This window comes from Notamacropus eugenii, chromosome 3 (assembly GCF_028372415.1).
Source record: "Notamacropus eugenii isolate mMacEug1 chromosome 3, mMacEug1.pri_v2, whole genome shotgun sequence".
NCBI lineage: Eukaryota > Metazoa > Chordata > Mammalia > Diprotodontia > Macropodidae > Notamacropus > Notamacropus eugenii.
Genome location: NC_092874.1, coordinates 381,827,571 through 381,854,588, shown reverse-complemented (window position 1 = coordinate 381,854,588; position 27,018 = coordinate 381,827,571). Strand labels below are relative to the sequence as shown.

At 38.1% G+C, this 27,018-nt stretch overlaps 1 protein-coding gene across 4 annotated transcripts in view; it reads right to left on the bottom strand.

Moving 5' to 3' along the window:
* Positions 1-27,018, bottom strand: part of RADIL (Rap associating with DIL domain) — a 114,841-nt gene that overhangs the window by 21,861 nt on the left and 65,962 nt on the right. For all 4 annotated transcript variants that reach the window (XM_072597668.1, XM_072597667.1, XM_072597670.1 and 1 more), the window contains exons 6-8: positions 24,774-24,934; positions 19,934-20,046; positions 2,336-2,573 (exon numbers count right to left, since the gene is read on the bottom strand). In XM_072597668.1, coding sequence (XP_072453769.1) covers positions 2,336-2,573; positions 19,934-20,046; positions 24,774-24,934 — 512 coding nt within the window. The remainder of the gene's footprint in view (positions 1-2,335; positions 2,574-19,933; positions 20,047-24,773; positions 24,935-27,018) is intronic.

Genomic DNA, 27,018 nt, shown 5'->3' with positions numbered 1-27,018 from the left:
CCCAGACTGTATGCACTGTTCAAAATTTTTATTATTTTGATAGTCACATCCCTAACTCCCTAGAGAAAAGCTTCTGACACCTAACGTATGTTTATATTCCTTAAGTCTCAAGATGTTTGCACTCCCTGACTGCATACTGCTCCTATTTAGCCCAGAAAAATTCTAAGAGTTGGTTACTATTTGATACAAATTTAGGGTCCTGGATTTAGTGGGAGACCTTGGCCATTTGTTTGACTGAGGCAATGCCTCACTGATAAAGGCTAGGTAAGAAATGAGGCAGAGAATGGTCTCTTACCTAGTCAAAAAGGAAAAAAAAAATCAATTTGGGAGTGGTTTCTGGCCAAAAACAGAAACAATTGCTATTTACATTCACTCTGAGCCAATCTCCAGTCCTCCTGATCGATATCTTGCCATTGGACCCAGATGGCTCTGGAGAAAGTAAGGCTAGTCACTTTGCACAGCCCTCCCTCATTTAAATCCAATTCACTTGCATGTTATGGCATCACCTCCCCCATGTCATGATCCTCTTTGAAAATGAAAGACAAACAATAACTTTTGTGAGTAGTGGTAGGAGCTGTCTCACTGGTGACCCAATGGGAGTTGGGCAACACAGCTCCTTCCTTCTAGTGGCCAAATGAAGAATGAATCAGCATGGGGAGAGACTTGAGGCAGGCAGACCAATGAGCAGATTAGTGCAACAATCCAGACATGAGGTGATATGGGCCTGTACCAGACAGGTGGCAGTGGCAGAGGAGAGAAAGGAATGAATTTGACAGATATGGCAAAGATAAAATCAACAGGCTTAGGAATGCTGGATATGGGGGTTGAGAGATACAGAGTTCAGAATGACTCCTCGGTTGCAAGCCTGAAGGACTAGGAGGACAATGTTGCTCTCTACAGCAAAAGGGAAGGTGGGAAGAAGGGGTAGGCTTTAGGGGGAAAAAATAACAATTTGTTTCTGACATACTGAGTTTAAGATGTTTATTGAACATCCAATTTGAGATGTTTGAAAGGTAGTTGGAAGTGAGAGACTGGAGGTCAGCACAGAACTTAGGGCAAGATAGGTAGATTTAAGATTCATCAACACAGAGATAGTAATTAAATTCATGAGATTACTAAATGAAGCAGTATAGAGTGAGAAGAGAAATTCCACGACAGAATCCTGAGGGACACTGACAATAAGAGACTGTGATTGGGAAGAGGATACAGCAAAGGTGACAGTGAAGGAGTGGTCAGACAGGAGAAGAACCGAGAGAGTGGCATTCTGGAAACCTAGAGATAAGAGAGTACTAAGGAGATGATGATCAACAGTGTCAGAGGCTGCAGAGAGGTCAAGGAGAACGAGGGACTGAGGAAAGGCCACTGGACTTCACACCTATGAGATCATAAGTAACTCTGGAGAGCAGTTTTGGTGGAATGACAAGGAAGGAATCTAGATTGCAAGACAATAAAAAAAGACTGAAAGAAGGGAAAGTGGAAGCACCTATTTCGAGAGGGAGAGAGTGAAAACAATGAAAGAGTGTTGATGACGGAGGGGGTAATCTGGAAAACAAATAGAGGAATTGATTGTTAGTCTTGGAGAGGAGCTACTTCCTTACGTGAAATCCATGTGAAGGAGAAGAAAAGTGGCAGAAGCCACCTAAATGACAGGAGCTGAGGAAGAAGGGAGAAGAGGGATTTCACAGTGAATGGCCTTGAATGTTCTCGTAAAGTATGAGGAAGAGTTCTCAGCTGAGAGGATAGAGGGAGGGGAATCATGGGAGCTTAGAGAAGGTTCAGAGAAGCCACTGTGGAGAGCAGGATGGTAAGGTGATACAACAAGTACAGCTGAACTGCCTAGCTGCAAGGAAGGCCCAACTGAAGTTGTGTAATACAAATTTATCAAGGACCCAGTCAGAGAAGTGCATGATTTTTCTCCATCTTCATTCAGGAAAAGGTGTGTAAGAGTGAAAGTGTCGAATAGTCAGAGTAATAATTCAAGGCTGACACTTGGCGGGGCTTAACTGGGAATATTAAAAGGAATACACCCCAAATAATTCCAGAGGAGACAACTCTACATACCTTTTTAGCAACAAATTCTCAAATCTTACAACCTTTGCAGTCAGAAAGTTCTGCTGAATGCCTAACCTACACCACTTTCACCCTTCTTACTTGACTCTTTATGCATTAGACAAGCTTTAGAAATGAGAAGCTTTTGAAAAGGTCAAGGATTAAGAAGACACTTCTTATTAACGTTTTGTTGTGATGGTTCCTACTGTTCAAAGGCAGTCCATAAGAGGGAAAAAAAGACATCAAGTATCCTTGGGGGAACAGACCCTCTCACACCCCACCTCACCTTTGTCCAGGAGCTGATTGAAGAGCAGTGTGTTGGAGAAGAAAAAGAGGTAGGCAAACATCTGGGAGGCAATCTCTGGGTGGACCTCATACTGCCGGAGGAGGTCCAAGGTGGCCTGATAGATGGACACAATACGTCGGATCTCCTCAGGCAGTTGTGGGGTTGAGCACCAACTTTCTCGGTTCTCATTCTGGAAAGGGATACACTCCAGTAGGATGGGCAGAGACACGTACAGAGACTGGAGAGGGGAGAAGAAACATAAGCAACTTTTTTTCAACTTGCTTATGACAAATCATTGAGATTTAGCCTAACCTTAAATTTCTTCAAAGATCAACTCAAGCACCATTCTCTGCATGAAACCTTTCCTGATTCACCCCTCAGCCCTTCCTGACACACAATTTCTAGTGTCCTCACTCCCAAACTACCTAGATTTAACCATATAATTATATATAATGCAGACAGATGGTACTGTAGATAGAATGCTGGCCTTGGAATCAGGGAAACAAATTCAAATCCTTCCTCAGATACTTAATAGCTTTTGACCTAGGCAAGTCACTTAACGTCTCTCAGCCTCAGCTTCTTTATTTGTAAAATGGGGATGATGAGGATGATGATGATAACAACACCTACCTTTCCAGGTTGATTGTATGATGAGATAAATAATATTTGTGAAGCAATTTGCAAATCTTAAAGTGCTATATGAGTATGAGCTATTATTCACCGTGTGTGTGTGCTGTATTGTACATATATACTGTCTCTCTATTTAGACTGTAAAATCCTTGAGAGCAAGGACTGTTTCCTTCTTTGCTCTTGTATCCTCAGCACCATGCACAGAGCTTGGCACACAGAAAACATTTAATAAACACACACTGATAGCCTGAGGAGAGATGGAATTCAGAAAGCAAATTACATATTTAACACTACAGAGATGGATTCTGGGAAAAGGAGCTAGAGAATACTCCACTAAGGGTCATGACAGGAGAGAGGGATCTAACTTTGATTTTCAAAGGGAAAAAAAAGAGCATACTTAAAGTGATATTTCCCAATATTAGTTTCTAATTATAATGTTTTAATGCTGGGATAAGCAGAAGCATTTCCTTCTACTCTTGAGTTGAACTAAACCATATAAATAAGTACCCTAAACTGAGCAGCCTAAAGGAAATTGTTACTAGCCTGTCCTTCCCTCATGAGGTATATTAGTAGAAAAATAAATGCTCTTTTACTGCTCTTCACTATTCATGTGAAGTAAACAATCAAATAAGACACACTGCTATTTCTAGCACTGAGTTATACCCCCTCCCCAAGAGGCTATCTACTTGATCAACTAGACTCAGAAAGTAAGCACCAGGGTACCATGTAACTTCCTTAAGGTGATAAAGTCTGATACCAAAGAAAGAAAGGACAGAGAAAGCATTCACACCATCAAAAAATATAAGAGTTCCACAAAACACTGCTTAGAAAAATACCATGCCAGTAAAGAAGTAGCTTATTTGGTTGTAGAATTTAGCTCACAACCCCAACATACTTGAATCCACCCTCTAATCAGCCACCAATGTGATTTTTCCCAAAGCGAGGTAGGATCCATGTCACCCCCTCCACTCAATAAGCTCCAGAGGGTCCCCTATCACTTCCAAGATCAAATATAAAATGCCATTTGGCATTCAAAGACCTTTATAAACTAGTCCCCTCCGACCTTTCTGGTCTTGTTACTTTACTCCCCACCATAAACCTTTCGGCCCACTGACACTGGCCATCTGGCTGTTCTATGAACAAGGTCTTCCATCTCTCCACTCTGCACTCTTTATTTGGTTGTCCTCCATGGTTTCCCTCTTCAAACTCTGCCCACTCACTTCTTGGGCTTCCGCTGTGTTGTCAAGATATTGGGAGACACCCTGTTTTCCAGACAAAGGCCCAGCTAACAAAAGGGGATCTCATGGGAAGGGTGGGAGAGTGGCTGTTCAGCCTGGGCTGAGGTAGGATTCTCCTGACTCAATTTCTCCACTCACACCTGGCAGACTCTAAGCCTCACTGAATGCAAGTTGACAATCTACTCCTGCCTGGAATTGACATGAAGTTGGGGAGATACTGTTTCCCTGCAATGTCCCTACTCTTGGTAGCAATTTCCTATAGTCAAAAGGTTTGTAAGCTTAATACCAGATCTATTCAATTACAGATTATTGGTAGGGGAACATCCGAGGTTAAGTCTAAAATTAAGCTATTAGGCCTAGGACGTTAGACCAACAACAAGTTAAGGTCCTTTAATTCTTAGTAATACTGTGGACAATTAGGTCAAGGGCTTGTGAATTTAGCATACATAAATATTATTTGTGTCTCATTTGGTTAATGTTTAAAAAAAAATTCTTTTGTGGTCTATATTGTAAATGTTTTAAAAAGAAGTATCACCTGACCAAAAGCTGGAATTGTTTTATGTGATATGAACTGTGTTAAAAATGAAAAATAAAATAAAAAAGGAAAAAAAGTCAAAAAGGAGCAAAAAACAACAAAAAAAGAATCTAACCACAGAAAGATATGGTAACAGGGGAGACAAAGACACAAACTCAGAAGAGGATGTCAAAATACCTATGGACAAAACCCCAAGGAAAAATGAGAAGTGGCCTCAAGCCCAGAAAAAGCTCATGAAAGAGCTCAAAAAGGAGCATAAAAATTAGGTAAGAGAGGTAGAAAAAAAACTGGGAAAAGAAATGAGAATTATACAAGAGAATTATGAAAAAAGAGTCAACAGCTTGGAAAAAGAAAATAACTGCTTAAAAAAGTAGAATTGGCCAAATGAAAAGAAAGTACAAAAGTTAACTGGGGAAAACCATTCCTTAAAAGTTAGAATTGGGAAAATGGAAGCTGATAACTCTATGAGAGATCAAAAATCAATCACATTCAAAAGAATGAAAAAATAGTAGAAAATGTAAAACTGACTTAGAAAAATATACCCAGGACAGACAATGTCAGAAACACTGGACTACCCAAAAGTCATAATCAAAAGGATGACCTGGACAGCATTTCTCAAAATATTATCAAGGAAAACTGCCATGATATCCTGGAACCAGTGGGCAAAATAGACATTGAAAGAATCCACTGATCACCTAAGGAAAGAGATCCCAAAATAAAAACAACAAATAAATAATATAATATAAAATAAAATAAATAATTTTTAAGAAAACCTAAAATAAATAATTTTTAAGAAAACCTAAAAAGGGAAAAAAGGGAAAAACTAACACAAGGGAGCTAAAGGGTTTACATCCCTATGATGGTACTTGTAATTCTTAAAATTATTCTACTAATAGTACAGCTAGAAAGAATGTACATTGACAGTGAATTTGAGGGAATGACATAAAACAATAAGGGAAGGGAAAAAGGAGTACACTGGGTGCAGAAGGAAAGAAAAGATAGAATGGGGTAAATTATTTCACATAAGGAAGCAGAAAAAATATATTATAGGAGAACGAAAGATGGGAGGGTGGACTATGTAGCTGGACCTTACTCTCATCAGTAATGGCTCAAAGAGGCAATAATATACACAATCATTTGAATATAGAAATCTATCTTATTGGACAGGAAAGTAAGAGGGGAGGAGATTAAGTAAAGGGGAGGAAGGGAGGACGGAATGACAGAAGACAGAGCAGCTAGGGGGTTGGAAGACAGAAGCCAAACACTGTTGAGGAAGGAACGGGTGAAAAGTAGAGAGAAGACAAACAGGAGGAAAAATAGGATGAAAGGAAATACATAGTAATCATAACTATGAATGTGAATGGGATGAAACCTCTCATAAAAAAGAAATGGATAGCAAAGTACCTCAAAAAACAGAATCTTACAATATGTTGTTTACAAGAAACACACCTGAAGAAGAGAGACACACAGAGTAAATAAAGGGCTTGGAGCAGAATCTATTATGCTTTGGTTGAAGGAAAAAAAAAAGTAAGCAGAGGTAGCAATCCTGATCCCAGACAAAACGAAACACACCTAATTAAAAGAGATAAGGTAGGAAACTTTGTCTTCCTAAAAGGTACCATAGACCAGGGCTTCTTAAACTGTGGGTCATGACTCCACATGGGGTCATAAAAAGTTTGGCAACAGTAAAAGCTTTCTGAACACTCAATAACCAAAAATAATTAGAAATCAAATGTGTAACGAATCCAAGGTATTTATGGCAGCATTTGCCCAAGTTGCATTGTGCAACCTCACTGCAGTCTTGGTTCTGAAAACAAAGCATGCACACTTTGCGCTGTGCACGCCCTCAGGCTGCTGCAAGTGAAAAAAGTTTAAGAAGCCCTGCCACAGACAATGAAGTAATAACATATATGCACCAAGTGGTATAGCAGCATTCAAATTCTTTTTTAAATTTTTTTTTATTTTTTAAATTAATTTATTTGTTTTCAGTTTTTTACAATCACTTCCATATATCTTAGATTTTCCCCCTCTCTCTCCCACCATGCCCTCTCTCTTCCCAAGATGGCATGCAATCTTATATAGGTTCTACACATACATTCTTATTATTAAATACATTTTCACCTTAGTCATGTTAGCATCCAAATTCTTAAAAGAGAAGTTAAATAAGTTATAGGTTTATGACCAAGAGATAGAGAACATCACAAAATGTAAAACAGATAATTTTGATTATATTAAATTAAAAGAGTTTTGGCACAAAACCAATGCAACCAAGATTAGACGGAAAGTAGAGAGCTGGGAAACAATTTTTATAGCAAGTATCTCTGATAAAGGTCTCATTTCTCAAATATATAGAGAATTTGGTCAATGTTATATGAATACAAGTCATTCCCCAATAGGTTAAAGGATATGAACAGGCAGTTTTCAGATGAAGAAATCAAAGCTATCTACAGGCATATGAAGGCATCATGATTAGAGAAATGAAAATTAAAACAACCCTGAGGTACCACATCACACTTATCAGATTAGCTAGTATGACAAAGAATGACAATGAGAAATGTTGTAGAGGATGTGGGAAAATTAGGACAGAAATGCACTGCCTCATGGAGTTGTGAAATGATCCAACTATTCTGGACAAAAATTTGAACTATGCCCAAAGAGCAACCAAACTGTGTATACCCTTTCATCTAGCAATACCACTACTAGGTCTATATACCAAAGAGATCACTAAAATAGGGAAAAGGACCTACATGTACAAAAATATTTAGAGCAGCAACATTGGATATTGAGAGGATCCCCATCAATTGGGGAATGGCCAAACAAGCTGTGTTATATGAATGTAATGGAATACTATTGTGCAATAAGAACTGATGAGCAGGCAGATTTCAGAAAAACCTGAAAAGACTCGAATGAATTGATGCAAAGTGAAATGAGCAGAACCAGGAAAACATTATCCAGAGTTCCAGAGGTCCAGAGACCATCCCAGCATTGTGGGATGGTCAACTATGAATGACTCAGTTAGTTCTTCTCAGCAACACAATTGTCCAAGACAAGTATAAAGGAATTATGAAGAAAAATGCTATCCACATCCACATGGAGAACTGATGGACTCAGAATGCAGATCAAAGCATACTTTTTTCATTTTATTCTTTTTTCCTTTGGATATGTTTCTTCTTTCACAACTGTGACTAATATGGAAATCTGTTTACATGATAGCACATGCATAACCTATATCAAACTCTCTACCATTTTAGGAACAGAGGAGGGAAGGAGGGAGAGAAAAAAATCTGTAATTCACAGTCTTGTAAAAATGAATGCTAAAAATTGTCTTGACATGTAACGGGGGAAAAAAATACTATCAAAAAGAAAAAAACAAAACAAAAAAGGAATCCACCAGAGTCCATGCCACAAAGCAAAGAACAACTATGCTCTATTATCAGTTGTTATAAACAGTATTCAATTAAGCTACTACGGAGCAAAGAAAAACTATCAACCAGGTCTCATGATACCCCCCCACCAAATGACCTTGTATTTATTTTACATGTATCCACATCATTTCCTCTGACAGAATCTGAACTCCTTGAGGGCAGATATCATCTGACATTTGTCTTTGTATCCCAAAAGCCCAGTCTCTTGATTGGTACCCCAAAAGAATAAGGAAATTTACAAGTGAACCAAAAAGTAAAAATCCCAGTTGCTGGGAGGATTCTTAGTAAGACCCTAAACCCCATTATAATTAAGGGAAGCCATGTCACAATCTAAGTTTTAACTTCAATTTTCATGGAAACGCTTCTTCCTAGTCAAATGACAACTAATTTTTATATTCCCAATCTATGTGCCTGGTAAAGAAACTGAAGCCATGAAATTTCTTTTCTAAAGGGGTTACCATACTCAGGATTCAGTCTGATGGAAGCTCCTTAAGAGAGCCAGCTGCAGAGAGGAGCCAAGATGGTGGAGTAGAAAGACACACATATTCTAGCTCCTCCCCTATGGCCCATAAAATACCTGTAAAAAATGACTCTCAACAAATTCTAAAGCAGCAGAAGCCACAGAACGACAGAGTGAAAGAAATTTCCAGCCAAAGGTAACCTGAAAGGCCAACAGGAAAGGTCTATCGCATGGAACGTGGAATAGAGGTGAGCCTAGCTCTGGCCACATGGCATCAGGAGGAACAGGACTGGAACAGGTCTCCGGGGCTGAATCCCCAGCAGCAGTGGAGGGTCTCAGATGTCTCAACCAACAAGCATCAAAGAAAGCTTCAAGAGTCAGTGAGAGGGCTTTCCCAACTGGGTGAGAGGGGAGCAGGGTGCACCCCAGCACCAGCCCCAGGCAGTGGCAGTGCTAGCAGCAGTGGTGGCCACTACAGCATCCATTTGTAAAGCACTCTGCCTAAAGCCCCTAGGGGAACTGAGAAGCTGATCTGAATCTCAGTCCTGAGCACAGTCCTGGGGTGAGGAGGAGCACTAGGACCCTCCTCTTGACAAAGGATTCAGAAGTCAAGTAACTAGCTGGGAAAATGCCCCAAAAAGAAAAAAAAATAAGACCACAGATGGTTGCTTTCTTGGTGAACAGGTATTTCCTTCCATCCTTTCAAATGAGGAAGAACAATGCATACTGTCAGAGGAAGTCAAGGCTTCTGCATCCAGTACCTCCAAAATAAATATGCAGTGGTCTCAGGCCATGGAAGAGCTCGAAAAGCGAGTCAACAGCTTGCTAAAGGAGACCCAAAAAAATGCTGAAGAAAATAACACCTTTAAAAACAGGCTAACTCAACTGGAAAAAGAGGTCCAAGAAGCCAATGAGGAAAAGAAGGCTTTAAAAAGCAGAATTAGCCAAATGGAGGAGAAGGTTCAAAAGCTCACTGAAGAAAATAGTTCTTTCAAAATGAGAGTGGAGCAGATGGAAATTAATGACTTTATGAGAAACCAAGAAATTACAAAACAAATCCAAAAGAATGAAAAAATAGAAGATAATGTGAAATATCTCACTGGAAAAACAACTGACCTGGAAAACAGATCCAGGAGAGATAATTTAAAAATTATGGGACTACCTAAAAGCCATGATCAAAAAAAGAGCCTAAACATCATCTTTCATGAAATTATCAAGGAAAACTGCCCTGATATTCTAGAACCAGAGGGCAAAATAAAAATTGAAAGAATCCACTGATCACCTCCTGAAAGAGATCCAAAAAGAAAGACTCCTAGGAACACTGTGGCCAAATTCCAGAGTTCCCAGGTCAAGGAGAAAATACCGCAAGCAGCTAGAAAGAAACAATTTGAGTATTGTGGAAATACAATCAGAGTAACACAGGAACTGGAAGCTTCTACATTAAGAGATCAAAGGACATGGAACAGGATATTCCAGAAGTCAAAGGAACTGGGATTAAAACCAAGAATCACCTACCCAGAAAAACTGATTTAATACTTCAGGGAAAAAAATGATCATTCAATGATATAGAGGACTTTCAAGCATTCTTGATGAAAAGACCAGAACTGAAGAAAAAATTTGACTTTCAAACACAAGAATCAAGAGAAGCATGAAAAGGTAAACAAGAAAGAGAAATCATAAAGGACTTTCTAAAGCTGAACTGTTTACATTCCTACATGGAAAGATGATATATTTGTAACTCGAGACTTTTCTCAGTATTTGGGTAGTTGGAGGGATTATATACATACATACACATACATACACACACACACACACACACACAGATATACAGACAGACAGCACAGGTTGAGTTGAATCAGAAGGGATGATATCTATAAAAAATAAAATTAAGGGGTCAGAGAGGAATATATTGGGAGGAGAAAGGGAGAAATGGAATGGGGCAAATTTTCACTCATAAAAGAGCTAAGAAAAATTCTTTTCAATGGAGGAGAAAAGGGAGGAGGTGAGAGGGGAAAAGTGAAGCTTACTTTCCTCACATATGGCTTAAGGAGGGAATGACATACTTACTCAATTTGGTATGAAAATCTATCTTATACTACAGGAACACAGGAGAGAAGGGGACAAGTGGGGTGAGGGGGATGATAGAAAGGAGGGAAAACGGGAGAAGGGAGTAATTACAAGTCAAACTTTTGGGAAGGGATGAGGTCAAATGAGAGAACAGAATAAATAGGGGACAGGGTAGGATGGAGGGAAATATAGTTAGTCTTACACAACATGACTATTATGGAAATATTCTGCAAAATGACACATATATAGCCTGTATTGAATTGTTTGCCTTCCCAGTGGGGAAGGCTGGGGAGGGTGGAAAGGAGAGAAGTTGGAATTCAAAGTATTAGAAACGAATGTTGAGAGTTGTTATTGCATACAACTGGGAAATAAGAAATACAGATAATGGGGTACAGAAATCTATCTTGCCCTACAAGAAAAGAGAGAAGATGGGGATAAGGGAAGGGTGGAATGTGACAGAAGGGAGGGCACATTGAGGGAAGGGGCCATCAGAATGCAAGGTATTATGGGGTGGGGGGAGGTGAGAGATGAGAATAATTGGAACTCAAAATTTTGTGGAAATGAATGCTGAAATCTAAAAATAAATAAACATTTTAAAAAAGAGATTTAAACCAGGAACCTGGTTTAAATGGGAAAACTCAATTCCATGAAAATCCAAGAGCTTCATAATTTCCTTCTGTTTTTGAGGGGAAGTATATTCCTACTGAGAAACTCCCCCAGATGGAGATAGGCCTCTGCCAGAGGCCTGGACAATTGAGAGTAAATGTTTACCTCTGGGTGGTTCCCAAGCATGGAAAACTTGAACAAATAAAAACAAATTTATCACAGTAAAGTCTGTCAATTTTTTATTGTTCTCCATGTAGGAGTTGCTCCACAGCCTACCCTGGCTGCTAAAGTGCTCTTGGACTTGACTCAAGAGAGAAGAGGTTTTTTTTGGCTTGCTACCTTTTTGACAGATGGACAACTAGACAGGACACAAAGAGGGAGAGGAATAGAAAAAGAGGAATTCTCTCCTGTAATTCACTGTACTTTATTTCCAGTTCTAAGACAAACAGTTTTGCTATTAAGTACAAATGTTCTCCTGCTTTCACTCATTCACTCTGCATCAATTGATACAGCTCATCTTAGGTTTCTCTGAAACCATCCATTTTGTCATGTATTATAATACAATAATATGCAATTCCATTCAAAAGGCATAATTTGTTCAGTGATTCCCCAATACATAGGCACCTCCTTTGTTTCCAGTTCTTTGCTATTCAAAACTATCTAGAAGAAATTAAAGTTAAACCATGAGACCAAAGAGGGTGAAGAACAAAAGCTGTCAAAAGCTACTCTAGCAGCTACTGCCTATGCTATAGCAACAGGCAATTAAAGAGTTAAGAAATTTGTAAATGACAGTATGAATGGTGAAAGTGCACCACTGCTGCACATTTATATTCTTAGGTGGTCTCTACACAACTTGATACACAACTCAACTTGGTAACCCTGCTTTCCCAGACTAAGGTCCTGACTACCTATAAAGCAGTATTATGTACATTATTTATGCACTTGGCTGATATGTACTAGATTCAAGATACTTTGATGGGAAAAAAGAATGTCTCATATGGGTACAGATCATGGCTTGGGTACGGCCATGGAAGCAGAAGAGACTTAGCAATGAAATTTGAACTTACAGGCCAAAGCTAATATGCCATGGTTCAATGATATATCACAGATCTATTAAGTCCACTCATTATGAATGGATCCAGAAAATAATAATTTCTGTCCTCAGTCTCACAGGATCCAGTTTCTTCCAAATGTGTTTCACCTTTGAAAATACGTTCTTCAAAACAAATGCTGCTTTTCCTATAATTCCTGAAGAGTTAAATCAGAGTTAATATAGTTACAAAGGAGACTGAAATAGATAATCTTGTTAAAGGACCCATTACATTATGACTGTCTTGATTCATATCATAGTGTCTGGTTTGTGGTTTCTATGACCAAATTTTCTAACTGCAAACTAGCCTCTCTCACACTGGGGAATGAAAAACATAACTAATCAATCAAATCAACAGATAAAATCAGTGAGTTGATATTATTTATTAGGAAATATATACATACCTACACACACTTATGCATGTAATATGAATACTCAAAGTCTTTCTCCCCTTGCTTGGATTTTTGTGGTTTTAAAAAATTTTTTTAATATCAATAGTTTATTCTCTCTCCCTCTGCCCCCCCCCCTTTAGAAGCTGAAGTTAGCTTCACTAGTCTACACCCTTGAGGGAAAAAACCATAAGTATTTACATAAGGCCTTTGATCCTCACTTGAAAGAATAAAATTGAAAGAATAAATTCATGGCCATTTTCCAGGCACTGGACAGGCAACCTAAGAGGGAGCTATAATGAATAATAATAATAATAATGATAATAAATACATATATGTATATACATATACTTATATGGGTGTGTGTATATATATACATATATGTGTATGTGTTTACACACAATTACACATAATAATTAGCTACTATCCTTTATACAGATGTGGTTTCACTTGCTTGATGTTTCATTTTTCTCTTTAGCCATTTTTCCTGTCTAGATCAGCACAAGGAAATAGATAAAGGTCTGCAGGCACTGGGGACTAGGTCTAGCCAAGAGGGATCAGAGTTGAGCCTTTCTACTAAAGCTATGTACTAGGATAAGAAGCAGCTGCAGATCCAGCAGGGATGGATCCAACTGGCAGCTCTGTTGCTCTGACTCCAGAACTGGGTCACCGATGGATCTAACGTGGAAAGAAAAGGGACCAATTCTTGGGACAGCTGACCTGCAGCTTCATATCAGAACAGGAAGTTGTTGCAGGCCTGAGTGTATACTGAAAAGTATTAAGAGCAAAAGCAGGAGCAGCTACATAGCTAACTCAGAGCTGCTGTCTTGTATTCAGGCTCCAGACCTATCAGAGGCCTAAAGCTGAGTAACTAGGGCAAGGGGCTGAGACCAAAAGGGAACACACAATTCTGTTACTCCGATTCTGAAGAGCTTTCCAGCCAGCTCACAGAGAATGGGAACAAATCCCCAGATAGGGATAGCCTACTGGAGTGTCAACCAAGAGCAAGCCTATAGTTGTATCACCCAGGCCCAAGAACCTAGCCCAAATACAAAGTTCTAATTTGGGAAACAAAACTGGAAGAATGAATAAAAAGAAAAAAAAAGATTCTCACAATAAAGAGCTATTAGGGAGACAGGGATGCTCAAGATATAAACCCAGATTAAGAGAATGACTCTAAAGAATCTTTAAGCAAAACCTCAAAGAAAAACACCAACTAGAATTGTTAGAAGAAATAAAGTTTTTTAAGCTAAAAATTATTTTATAAATAAAAGTGTCTGAGGAAAGAACTAAAAAAGAAATGAGAGTTTCAGAGGAAAGATGTGGGTAGGAAGAGAATTAACAACTCAGCATAGATTAGTGGTACAAAACCTTACTTAAGTAACCAAAGTCTTTAAGAATGTGAATATACCAAAAGGAAATATTAAAACAAAGTCAAAAACTGAAAAAAGAGAATAAAATATCCTACAGCAAAATCATTTAACAATGACTGGACTCTCTAAAAAGCCAAGACCCAAAAAAAGAGCCTGAGCGACAAGCAAAATGGGTTGGTTTTTTTTTGCTGTTTTTTTCGAATTGAGTTTTAGCCAATAAAGTGCCTGTACTTGAATCAAGAGTCTTAAGATTCTTTGGAAGTCAGCCTCCAGTCAAGATGAGAGAGGACTTTACTTGGACACTGTGTACTTATTAAAGAGAGTGTTCTTACAGTGACCTAGGGGTGGATGGTGTGGTATTTTCTGCTACCCCTTAAGGATATGTCATGCTAGGAAGACTCTAGTCTGGGACCCCCTGACTTTGGGGATGCAATGATATATGCTATGTGCCATATGCAATAATGAGTGTTATGAGACACATATGTATTAAAAGATATATTTTGCTTAAGGATGTTGCTATGAATGTTATGCTTTAGTTTACTGAACGATGTTTAGTTTATTGCTGAATAAACAGAGAGTTGGTTATACTATGCAATTAGACCCCTAAAATTATTCACAGCAGCAGTCCTCAGGTGTGCTGCTGCGATTGGCATTACAGAGCTTAAACATTATATTTCAAGAAATAATGAAAGCACACTGCCCAGGTCTACTGAAATCAGAGCGCAATGCAAAACTAAAAAGAAAGCCACCAGTCACCTCCTGAAAGAAACCCCAAAATGAAAACTCCCAGAAACCTCATAACCCAAATCCAGAGCTTCCAGGTCAAAGAAAAAATACTACAAGCAGCCAGAAAAAAAGTTTCAGTGCCATGTACATAGCCTGGATCACAAAGATATAGCAACTGGCATATAAAAGAACCAAGAATGTGGAAAATAACATTCCAGAAGGCAAAAGACACAGGCTTATTATAACTAAGAATAACTTATATAGTAAGTTATTATGATGAGGAGGGTTTTTTTTTAATAAAATAAAGCACTTCTAAATAGTTCTGATTGAAAGACCAGAGGTGAGTAGAAACTTTGAAATACAAACACAGGAGTCAAAAAGCAACAGAAAATGGCATACGAGTGAGCAATGGAAAGTAACTAAATATAACCAAACACATATAAGTAACTAAATATGTATTAAGTGTTTATACTCTAATAGAGGGAAATAATACAAATGTTACCTCCCTAAGAATCCTAATGTCATTAGGAATGACTGATCTTTATAATTACATCACAGTCCAAATGCCTTTTAATGTTTTTAGTTATTTTAGTTCTTTTGCATATTATACTCTCGATTCTTATTTCACTCTCCATCAGTTGGGACAAGTCTATTTCTGTGAATTCCTCATATTCAGTACTATCAAAAATAATTATGGGTTATCTTCATTCATCACAATTTATTCAACCATATTTCCAATAAGGAGTACTAACTGAGTTTCCAGGTTTTAGCTGCTTTTTTTAAAAAAAAAATGTCTTTAGTGCCCAGCACAAAAGGTACCCAGGCTGTTATAATTTTGTAATATTCATGCTCCATTTGCACTACTGCAAATTTACTACAGTTTTTATCTGCTGTTTTTAAAATTCCTCTTACATCATTTCAACTAAGGTATTTTTGTGTCCTAACTGGACTGTACATTCCTTTACGTCAGAGACTCTACTTTTCTATTTCATTTGCGGACATTTGTCATACCTACTGCAATTCAGTTTTCCACAAGTTTTCAGGATAACTTGTTGCTCTTAACCAGAGGAGGGTGAGAAGAGGTAGAATTAGACGACATACATATAAAGTCCTAACTCAGGACATCAGTTTTACGACCCCATGATACATCAAATATACAAAGGGAACTCTTGTCCTTACAAGGTACGAAATATTAGGCTTGGAGAGGACTTCCAAGGTCCTATTGTCCAAGTCCTACCAAAGAAGAAATCATTGAAAACTGGTCATGAAGCTTCTCCTTGATTACCCCTAGTCACAAGGAAGGGAGGAAGGGAAAACAAACATTCATGAACTGTCTACGATATTCAGTTCACTCAGAAGCCCATAGATTGGACCACAATAGGCCCCTACATAAACTCCACTAAATGGCTATTTTTTGGGCCCTCCGGGCTTAGAATGAATATCAATAGTAACAGTTTCTCTTTGGAATAGCAACCCTGAGGGTCTTGCCCTCTCAGCTTGATTTTTTTGTTTTTCTAATTAAAGGGGCCATCCCTTGACCACTTCTTAGAGAGACTGATTCATTGAATGGGCATTACCTCACTCTAAGTGAATACTTGAAAAGGCCTTAGCCTAAAAGGGCCTAGGTCTCCCATTGCATCCTGGGCCATCTCCAGTCATCCTGATGAATATCTGGTCACTGGATTCAGATGGCTCTGGAGGAGAAGTGAGGCTAGTGACCTTGCACAGCCCTCCCTCACTCAAATCAAAGTCAAGTGCAAGTCATGTCATCATTTCTCTGATGTGATTTTGAAAATGAAGGACAAATAGAACAGCAATGTCATCAGGAATCACAAAAGGAGTTAAAAAAAGATAGAGGTCCTGGGAATGGCTTTGTTATATTCTGATTAATTTAAGAGAAGGAAAGGGGGAAAAGTATTTCCTAGAACCTCATTTTCATCTGAACTGGTCAAAAACTTTTGTATGAATACCTACATATAGCATTTGGTAAAGAAATGCATTTAACCCAATAGGGAAACAGAGAAAAGGAAGAGGGGAGAAGAACAGGAGAGAGAGTGGGAGGAGACACAGACAGACAGATAAGGATGTATGGAAGAGAAAGATTAACTGATGGAATAAAAATTTTGGAGAAGGCAAGAAGAAATGTGTCCAAGGCCACAAAGAGAGGTTAAGATACCTTTAGTAAGTCATAGGGATGCCTTTAATAAGTAGCTCATCTTCTAAGACAAGCGAAGAGGAGAGAGAGAAGGAAGACAGAGAATAAGATAATTTTAAAAGGAGGAGAAAAGGAAGGATTACAGGAGAGTTACTTTGCTTTTTTCCCACTTAATACTATTTTATTTTTTCCAATTACATGCAAAGATAGTTTTCAACATTCACTTTTATAAGATTTTGAGTTCCAATGTTTCTTCTCTCTCCTTTCCCAAGAAGGCATGCAATCTGATACAGACTCCACATGTGCAATCGCATCAAACATATTTCTACAACAGTCATGTTCTGAAAAAAGAATCAGAACAAAAGGGAAAACCCATGAGAAAAAAAAAAACAAAAGAAAGAAAATAGTATGCTTCCATTTGCATTCAGATTTCATAGTTCCTTCTCTGGATGTGGGCAGAATTTTCCTTCATGAGTCCCTTGGAATTTCTTAGCTCTAAGCTAAGTCTATCAAGGTTGGTCATCGCACAATGTTGCTCTTACTGTGTACAATGCTCTCCTGGCTCTGCTTATTTCACTTTGCATCAGTTCATGTAAGTCTTTCCAAGTTTTTCTGAAATCTACTTGCTCATCATTTCTTATTGCACAATAGTATGCCATTATATTCACATACAACAGATTATTCAGCCATTCTCCAATTGATGGGCATTCCCTCAATTTCCAATTCTTTGCCACCACAAAAAGCTACTATAAATAATTTTGTACATGTGGGTCCTTTCCCCCTTTTTTATGATCTCTTTGGTATACAGACTTAGTAGTGGTATTACTGGATCAAAGGGTATGTGCAGTTTTATAGCCCTTTGGGTACAGTTCCAAATTGTGGAGAATTACTTTGGAAGGTGTCAGTCTCACTGAAATAGAAGTCATCTGATATGGAAGGGAGGGAAAGAGAGAAAGAGAAAACTAGAAAGCAAGAGAGGGAGGCAGAATGGGTGAAGAAGACAGGAAGGGAGAGAGGGAGAAAACAAGAAAAGAGAGGGAGGGAATGAGGAAAGAAGGAAGGAAAGAAGGAAAAGAGGAAGAAAAAGAAAGTAAAAGAAAAAAGAAGAGACAAAGAAGAAAAAGAAAGAGAGAAAGAAAGAAATATAAGATACTGTGACTGACATCTTTTCAAGGAAAAGAGTAAGGGAGGCAGAGGTGATTGCATTGAGCACAGAGCATGGCATAATATAACAGGGCAAAAATAAATATACAATTAAGGTTCATAGCTATGAATGACACGAACTCACCCATAAAAAAGAGGAGGAAAGTAGAATCCAACAATACGTTGTTTACAAGAAAACACACTTTAAACAAAGAATCACACAATTAAAATAAAGGGCTACAGCAAAATCTGTTATACTTCATTAGAACTCAAAAGATCTTGCACATTCTCCTTTGCAGTCAACCTTAAGTAAAGTGGGAATTATTCCAATCCCATGCTTTCACCCTCTTTAACCAATTACAGAGCTCTAAGATCCCAAAGAATAGATCTGGAAGTAGAGGTGGCAGATAACACACAGCTCTCCACCAATCACCATTCACACCTTCTAAAATGAAGGATCATCTCTACCAAAGAAATGGAACTTTCCCTATACAAAAAGAGAAAGTTAGGAAACCATCTTTGAGGGAACTAGCCTATGATCATCCTAATCTGGACAAAGACTGGGAACATGGCAGCATCGCACTCTGGCCTCTAGTGAGCTGTTTAGAATATCCTCTTAATGTATTTCTTCTATACATGAGTCACGTCCGTTGGATTCTTCTGCTTCCTATCTCCAAGTTGGATCCTGGGTTATCATATAACCACTCATTAGAAGAAGCATTTGTTGTCAAATGTAGGAATTAAAATGGGTAGGAGAAACAGAACAAGTCTCTTTTCCCATCTTAAAACTCAAAAATCATACTGGAGCTCTCATTCCAACTGCTGCAGGGAGTGACCATGATTTAGCTCTCTTAAGATCCTTCCAACTCTAGAGTTCTATAAATCTATGATCCCATAAAACTTGGGAAATTATCTGGAATTAAAGAAACACAGAGCCACAAAGGGAGAGTAAATTTGTAAGTATAAATAGAGGATCATTATTTTTTTACATATATCATACATATTATACATATATTACATATATTCATGAACACAAGGTAGAAACAAAATTCTTGTAAGGGTTGAAGGTATTGGGGGAGGTGGAGGAGTGTGGCTAAATGAATGCTTCTCTCCAAAAGACAGGTGACTACAGACAATAATTTTCCCTCTGAAGTTTTTTTTGAATAGGAATAACTATTAAAAAAAAACTATGACTGACTCCAGATCAATAATTCAATTTCATCAAAAAATATGACCTTTATAGGATGCATATCAATAATGTCCTTTTCCTACCGCTACAGTAGTGTTCATTTATAGGTCTGCATTCATAACTAGATTAACTGATCAATCTTTGCTTCTTTCATGCTTTATGCTTCTTAAGATTATTCATGCACCAAATCCAAAGAGCATGTCATAACTTTCGGGGGAGGAAACACATGTGAGGATGTAACAACAAAACACAACTGAATAAGGGTACTGGGGGAGGGGCAGGAGATAAAGAATCAGGAAGAAAAGTAGAGTCTGTTTCTTTCTTTGCTGCCCAAATAGAATTAGTATAACTGAACTTGCTCCTGACTCAACTTTGTCATGACAGATTAATGAGAAAGGATTTCTGAATGGAGAAAAAAAGTCTCTGGATTAGTTTCAAGGATGTATGGACTTTGTTATTAGGTTATTTTCCCCATAATTACTACTATGTTTCACATTTTTGTCTGCACAATTGATGAAAGTTAAAATGTCCTATGCCCCAACCCTTGTGAAGTTGAAATGAGCTGACAATACCTTAGAGATGTAATACACACACTGCTGGAATGTATACATGATCACCTCTTCTAAAACCGTCATGGCTTCCTCACTGGCTGTGATGGTTGAAGAAAACAGTGACTCTTTAGAACCTAAAGGAAAACAGCAACATGTAGTGTGAGAACAGGAAAGGAAGGGTAATCATCTCTAGGGTGAGTTAAAGGGAATTCTGGGCTGATGGTGGTTTTGGCTACAATCAGACACAATTGTGCCAGCTCAACTTATCACAAGAAGCGTTAGAAGATGCTAAGAAGCAAATTGTAAACAAAATAGGGTACCACCTGTACCTCATGCATTTTTTGTAATGAGATCACTCTACTAGTGGGTAGGGGACATTGCAGATTTTTAACCCCAAATCAGGAGAAATACTGCCCAAAAAGACAAACTTCAGTTATAGACATATCATCCAAAGAAATACAATGAAAGGTCTCAAAACAGACCACCAAATCTTTCAAATTATAATGTTTTTAAATGAAGGGGGGAGGGAAAACCCTCTTTTATTTATATTCTTTCATATAGGTTTTAGCAGATGATTTTATTTCTACTCCTCAGAAGGAAAATGGCATCTCCCCAAACTATGTGATGCTCTCAACATAACATTAGTAGTAGCATCAGAAGCAAAACCAAGGCTCTTCCTGCTTTCCTGGCAGCTCTCAAGTCAAACTGGGATGTCAAAAATGCAACAGGACCCCTGGAACTATTTTGTTCTTTAATCACTTAAACCAGAACACCAATAAAGAACTGAAACTCTATTTGGTGCTGGATGATAAAAAAAAATACTGTATAAAGTGGTCAGCATACCTGGACTGTTAAAATATTAATGGACACTCAAGAGATCCCATGTGCATTCAGATGTTGCTGTTTTCCTTCTCACAGCACTTTCAACCCAGAGTAGATACTGGTGACCTCTCCTTGTCCCTAATTCTGACAGCTCATTCCAACAGTTCTGCACAGCACTGTTTATCCACTCAGCACACATGAAGGCACTGGGGAGCTAAAGTCCTGTCAAGCTTGCCAAACCAGCTCCACCCTTGGTTTTTCCCTATGTAGCCAAATGGCACATTCCTTTCCATTATCCAACTGAGCTTTTCCACAACAGCACAGCCAGCAGCTATCTCATGTCAGATTTCTGCATAAGTTTTGCTGCTGCTCACTTATTTGGTTGTAACATCCTGCTGGTTGGGTATTAAATCCCATCTACAATAATTCTGCTGGTCTTCACCTCACCTGATCATATAATTCAATCCTGCATAATGATGACAAATTAATATTTCTTGCTGGCTAGCATAAGTACAAATAACTTATTCACAAGTGTGAATGCAGCATTCCAATAATCTAAAGTACAGAGTTCATACACCATAGAATATGGTATAGAGGGACCAATATAAGGCAATATAGAGGGACTGGATATAAGGCAAGCTGTTCCCTATTTTATTCCATTAACACATGCCTTTCTGCTCTGTAAGACATATAAAACTATGAGGTGTCAAAGGAGTAAACAAAAAGACTAAAAGAACCGAATATCTTGGGTATTTTCAAAGAAACACATCATTTAATTGAAATATATTCATATATCTGTGTGACAGACATTTCAAATAATCTTCACTGTATTCTTTGCTTTTAGATCAATCTGATAACCTCACTAATACTCTGAGATGACAAACATGTCACTTCCTATGCAACAGTCTACGCTGGCTTCCAGAGATACCGACTAGGACAAATCTTGCTTTCTGTACACACGCTAATGACCAGTTGTTTGGGCTACATTTGAGAAATGACTAATTCTGAGTGCCTAAATAAATCAGCCACGGGTTGAATAGTGATCTAGAGAAGTCTAAAACTATAAAATGAATGTGCCAGAAACATATAAAATAAACAATGTGATGAATCTCTCTCTTTTATGTACCTGTACATAAAAGAAGAGCTTCTTCTTATGAAAGTTTCAGACTAACACTTTAGGTAACTTTTTTAGGTTGTAAAAAATGATATTTTAAACTGTCTCAGGACATGACATCTTTGTTTTTAAAATCCTTCCCACAGATATTTCCTGTGGGTCAAAAGGCTAAAATGCTGATTTTAACCTTTCATTTGCCCTCTTGTTATTATTTTTTCTTCTGAGTTCTTTGGAGCTCGCTATGATCTTAACATTTATTTTTCTATTTTTCAAAAATCCTGCCTCTGCTTCCCATCACTCCATTTTCTGCCCAAAAGCTTCCCTTATTCCACAATTTCCTTTACTGAGTATGAGAGTTGAGGGTCACATGATAAGACCAGCAAGTTGCTACCTCACAATCTAAAAGATCTAAACCGTATTCAAGCTATAAACCTAAGATAATCTCTCTGAGAGTATTTATGGTTTTCTTTTCTTGGTGGAGGTTTTGACAAAAAAAAATGACTAAAGAAACTGACCTTTTTCTCTGCACTAAACCACTGACTCCTCAGTTTTATGAAGACATCCTTTTTCCATGAAAAACAGCAAACCACATATTCAAATAAAATCCACCATTTAACTCTCTGAATAAGAAAAAGCAAAAAAACAGGGGCAGACCAACCAAAAATCATTTCAAGAGCCCTGTTCTATGTTATTCTACGACTATGAAAGAGAAATTTAGTGTAAAAGTTTATGAATTTGAAGTGTAAAGGAACCCAGTTTCCAAAGCTTATGACAGATATGAAACAATGCTATCACTTTCCCAATGTTACAAGATTGTCGCCCTCATTTGGATCCAAAGTACCTAAATAACACTCTCACAAATATTTCATCGTGTCCTTCTTAACAATCTGTGGTTTTATAGATTTTCTTGGGTCAGACACTGCTCCAGATGCTTTTACATCTCAAGTCTCAACTGGTATCTCCTTTGGAGCTGGGGTCTCTAACGAGTTTTGAGAGTAACCTATTCCCAAGGGGATCAGATGATCTTTGACGAAATAAGAATAACTCCTTAAGATATGAAGAATATTAAATGTCTGTTGATGTTGAAAGCTGAAGTGGAATAATCTCCATAAAGTAGGCAGGGCAAATTCTTAGAATGCCAGGTCACTAGACAGAATTTCCAGGGGGTTGGACCTCCTGAACAGAAGAGACAAAAAGGTAGAAATTATTTCATAGGATAACAAAGATATTACCTGAGTGCTAGCCCAAGTTTAAAGTGCTTTAACAGATTTTCTCAACAAGCCTAAAGGACCTGTATCTAAGTATTAGGAACATTCTACCATTTCACTGTCCACTGGCCAAACTATACATTGGCACTACATATTTTTTGTTATTCAATCTTTTCAGCTGTGTCTTAACACTTTGTGAACCCATTTGGGGTTTCCTTGGCAAAGATAGTGAAGTGGTTTGCCATTTCCTTCTCCAGCTCATTTTACAAAGAACTGAGGCAAACAGGGTTAAGTGACTTACCCAGGGTCACACAGCTAATAAGTGTCTGAGGCCATATTTGAATTCAGGAAAATGGATCTTCTTGATTTCAGGTCCAGCACTCTATCTACCACACCACCTAGCTGCCCCCTACATATTTTTAGCCTGTGGGAAAACAACCTTTTAAAAACTCTCATCAGGGAAGAATGCCCTCCCCTTCTCTACATATCATATCAGTATTGGAAACCTAGATAACCAAAGTCCTAGAAGCCTTCCAGAATGCTGTAAAGCCTCTCTTTCTTGACTATAAATAAAAAGAGAAAATAAACTACTAAAAAACTATAACATACTGAGGGGGGAGCCTGGTTAATCCTAGCTACTCACAGTAAGTGGAATCTGTCACCTCCCATTTGATTAGAGTGATTATTTCCTCACCAGCCTGTTCACTTCCCAAAAGCTTCTTTCAAAGAGCAATAAAATATTCATCCTGTCCCTAAGTAAACTAGTTTGCGATTCTTCAGACTCTTCCCACAGGTTGGAAAATGAGGTTGGCAGAGCTCAAGAGTCAGAAAACCTGGAGCAACTCTTCAGCTGGCATTTAGCTTGACCTCTTCCACTCATTCTTCTGACTAGGTGTGCAGATCTAAGGGAATGCACTTGAGATAAAGGCTCCACCAAGAGAAATTAGCAAACTATGCACAAGCAGATGATCCACCACCTTTCTTTGTCTATATAGTCTCTACTCCAAACCATGGCTTCCAAAGGACTCCAGGCAGAATACCCTTAACTGCCCAGCTGATGATTCTGTCATGAATAGGCTGATCTTCTCTGTTATGAAATCTGTTTCTGTTTGGTACCCACTGCACAGAGCCAGACTCTCAGCTGCAAGGCTGCAATCACTGAAGTTATTTTTAACAGCTCTGTTCCTTTATCAGGCACTTAGCAATCCAAGATCCTACTGAGTGTCTATCTACGGCATGCTGAGTACTCCGGGTCTGTTTGTTTTTACTGGGTTCTCTAAGATGGGCTCTGTTGACTTCTCTCAGGGATACTCAGCTGTATATACAGACTGAGGGCACACTGAAGTCAATGGCAGTTTGGATGCTCAGAATTTTCTTAGCTATATCACACTTTAGTTCTTTATGTCTTATTCTGAAAAATGAATATGTTAAAATGATAAATAACAGGTTTAGCATGCTTATAATTCTATGAGAGAAAGGTTAACTCAGATGATTATTTTTATTAGAGTGGAATAGATAGTTAAGTCTTTTGGCTCCATATAAAAAGATTCCTGTAGTACACATACACTGGGTACCAAAGGGAACTCCTCCCTTTCTTCAGAACTTGTCCATTGAGTAAATTCCTCCTTGTCCTATGGAGCCACTCAGTTCAGTTGATACCAAACTAAAGATGCCCAATTGGTGTCAAAATAGTAACATTGGTACAGAAAAATCATACCTCTGACATCCAGCTCCTCTTCCATGCTCTGGATGTAGAGTGGAGATTTCTGCTGGACAAAGTAAAGGAGCTCAATGGAGTTAGACATCCAGAAAAGAATATGCTGGAGGTCTGGCAGTAGGTCAGCAATGGTGAGACGGGAAAGGGAGATAGGATCCTGACTAATGAAATATAAAGAAGGAGAAGAGTGATTAGTTAAAATTCAGCAATAATATAACAAACATATTATATATAGATAGATAGATAGATATAGATCTATAGATAGATCTACAGATAGAGAGATATAGATCTATATATAGATAGATAGATAGAATATATAACATATATTCTATCTATCTATCTATCTATATAACAAATAAAAACAACATTTAAACTATAAAGTAACTAATAACGTAAGGATTCAAGGGAACTATCAATACCCTAATGAACAAATGTTGAAATAACAATATGCTATATTAACTGAATCTGCCATCATTTTCACAGCTAGAATCCCAGAAATGTCTTCTACCCTAACTGTCTCTATTTCTTCTCTCACTCACTTCTCAACATCATAGAGTACAATAAAGTTTATAAAGTATAGCTCTGTGAAGGAGTTAGTGCAGATATTGCTATTCCCATTTTACAGATAAGAATGCCTGAGATACAATTTGAACACAGTCTATGTCCAAGGTGCTTTACATCATGTAGGAGTTAGAGTCAAAGTGGCACAGTGAGAGGGAGTAGTACAGCCTAACTCCCCGTTACTCTTCCACCACAATCTAGAAAATGTACCAGATCAAATTATGAACTAGAAAGACAAAACAACATCAGAAATTAATTATCCAGCCCAGGCTGGGTGAGGGAGACAGAGAGAGAAGTATACAGACAACAGAGAGGTGTATGGACCCTGGAGACAGGGTTTGGCCAGGACCATTCAATGCAGAACATCAAAAGACATGAAAGAAGGTCAAGAGAAGATGTCACAACAGCAAGCACCAGGGCAGAAAAAGATCCCAAGGGATCCCAGAACTACTGCTGGGTACATGAATGAGTGTCATCAGTCAGTTGAGTCACCCACTATCCAGCTCCTGGTCACAAATCCAGGGCAGAGAGGAGTGATCACAAGCACAGGATCAGGCTTCAGAAATGTAGCTATGTGGATCTGATCCCAGGAGCAGCATTAGTGATTCATTCTAACCTTTACCCCTGAATGTAAGCCTGCAGTGATGGAATAATCCATGAAAGGGTCCCTAGACCAAAGGGGAGCTGATCTGAATGAGCAGAGTTTTCTAGCAGTCTAAATGCGACTGAGTCCAACAGCAACCCACTAAAACTCTTAAACAAGGACAAGCTGAGAGCCTCAGTCTGAGCTAGGAATTTGTAGACCTAAAATCAGGAGGGCAGTGAATAGATCTTGCCCCAAATCACACCCCTCTGGGAGCACTAAAAGCTTGCAGGTCTCCAGCCTGAGCTGAGAAAGTAGAAGGATGTAAAACGACAAAAACTCAGGCCAGACATCTCCCTTAAAAGTCTGCAGAGCTCAACACTAACAAAGTCCAAAGTAAGAACTAGGCCAGAAGAATGAGCAAACAAAAAAAGAATTCCCCATAAAGAGTCATTTTGGTGACATGGAAGCTAAAGACAAAAACACAGAAGAGAATGACTCTAAAATGTCACAAGCAGTGACTCAAAGAACAAAAAATGCAGCGTGGACACAAGTCCAACAATAATTCCTAGAAGAGTTAAAGTAAGAGATTAAAGAGAGTTACAAAATTATTTTAAAAACTAAAGGAGAGCAGTAGAGGAAAAAAATGAAAAAAAGCTAAAGCTTGGAAAAATATGAAACCTTACTGAAGAAAATAACTTCTTAAAAATCAGAACTTGAAAAATAGAATCTAATGACTCCATGAGACATCAAAAAGTAATAAAACAAGGTAAAAAATCTGAAAAAATACAGGAAAGTGTGAAATATCTCAGGAAAAACAACTAAATTAGAAAACACTGACACAATATAATTTAAAATCATTTAGAAAGCTGAAAGCTACAAAAAAGAGCCTATACATCATATCATAAAAATAAATTGCCCAGATATCTTAGAACCAGAGGGCAAAGTAGAAAATCCATCAGTCACCTCCTGAGAGAAACCCTCAAATGAAAATTTCCTGGAATATTATATATTACATATGCATATGTAATATATAGTATATGTATGTATATATTATATATTATATCCAGAGCCTCCTGGCAGAGGAAAAAATACTTTAGA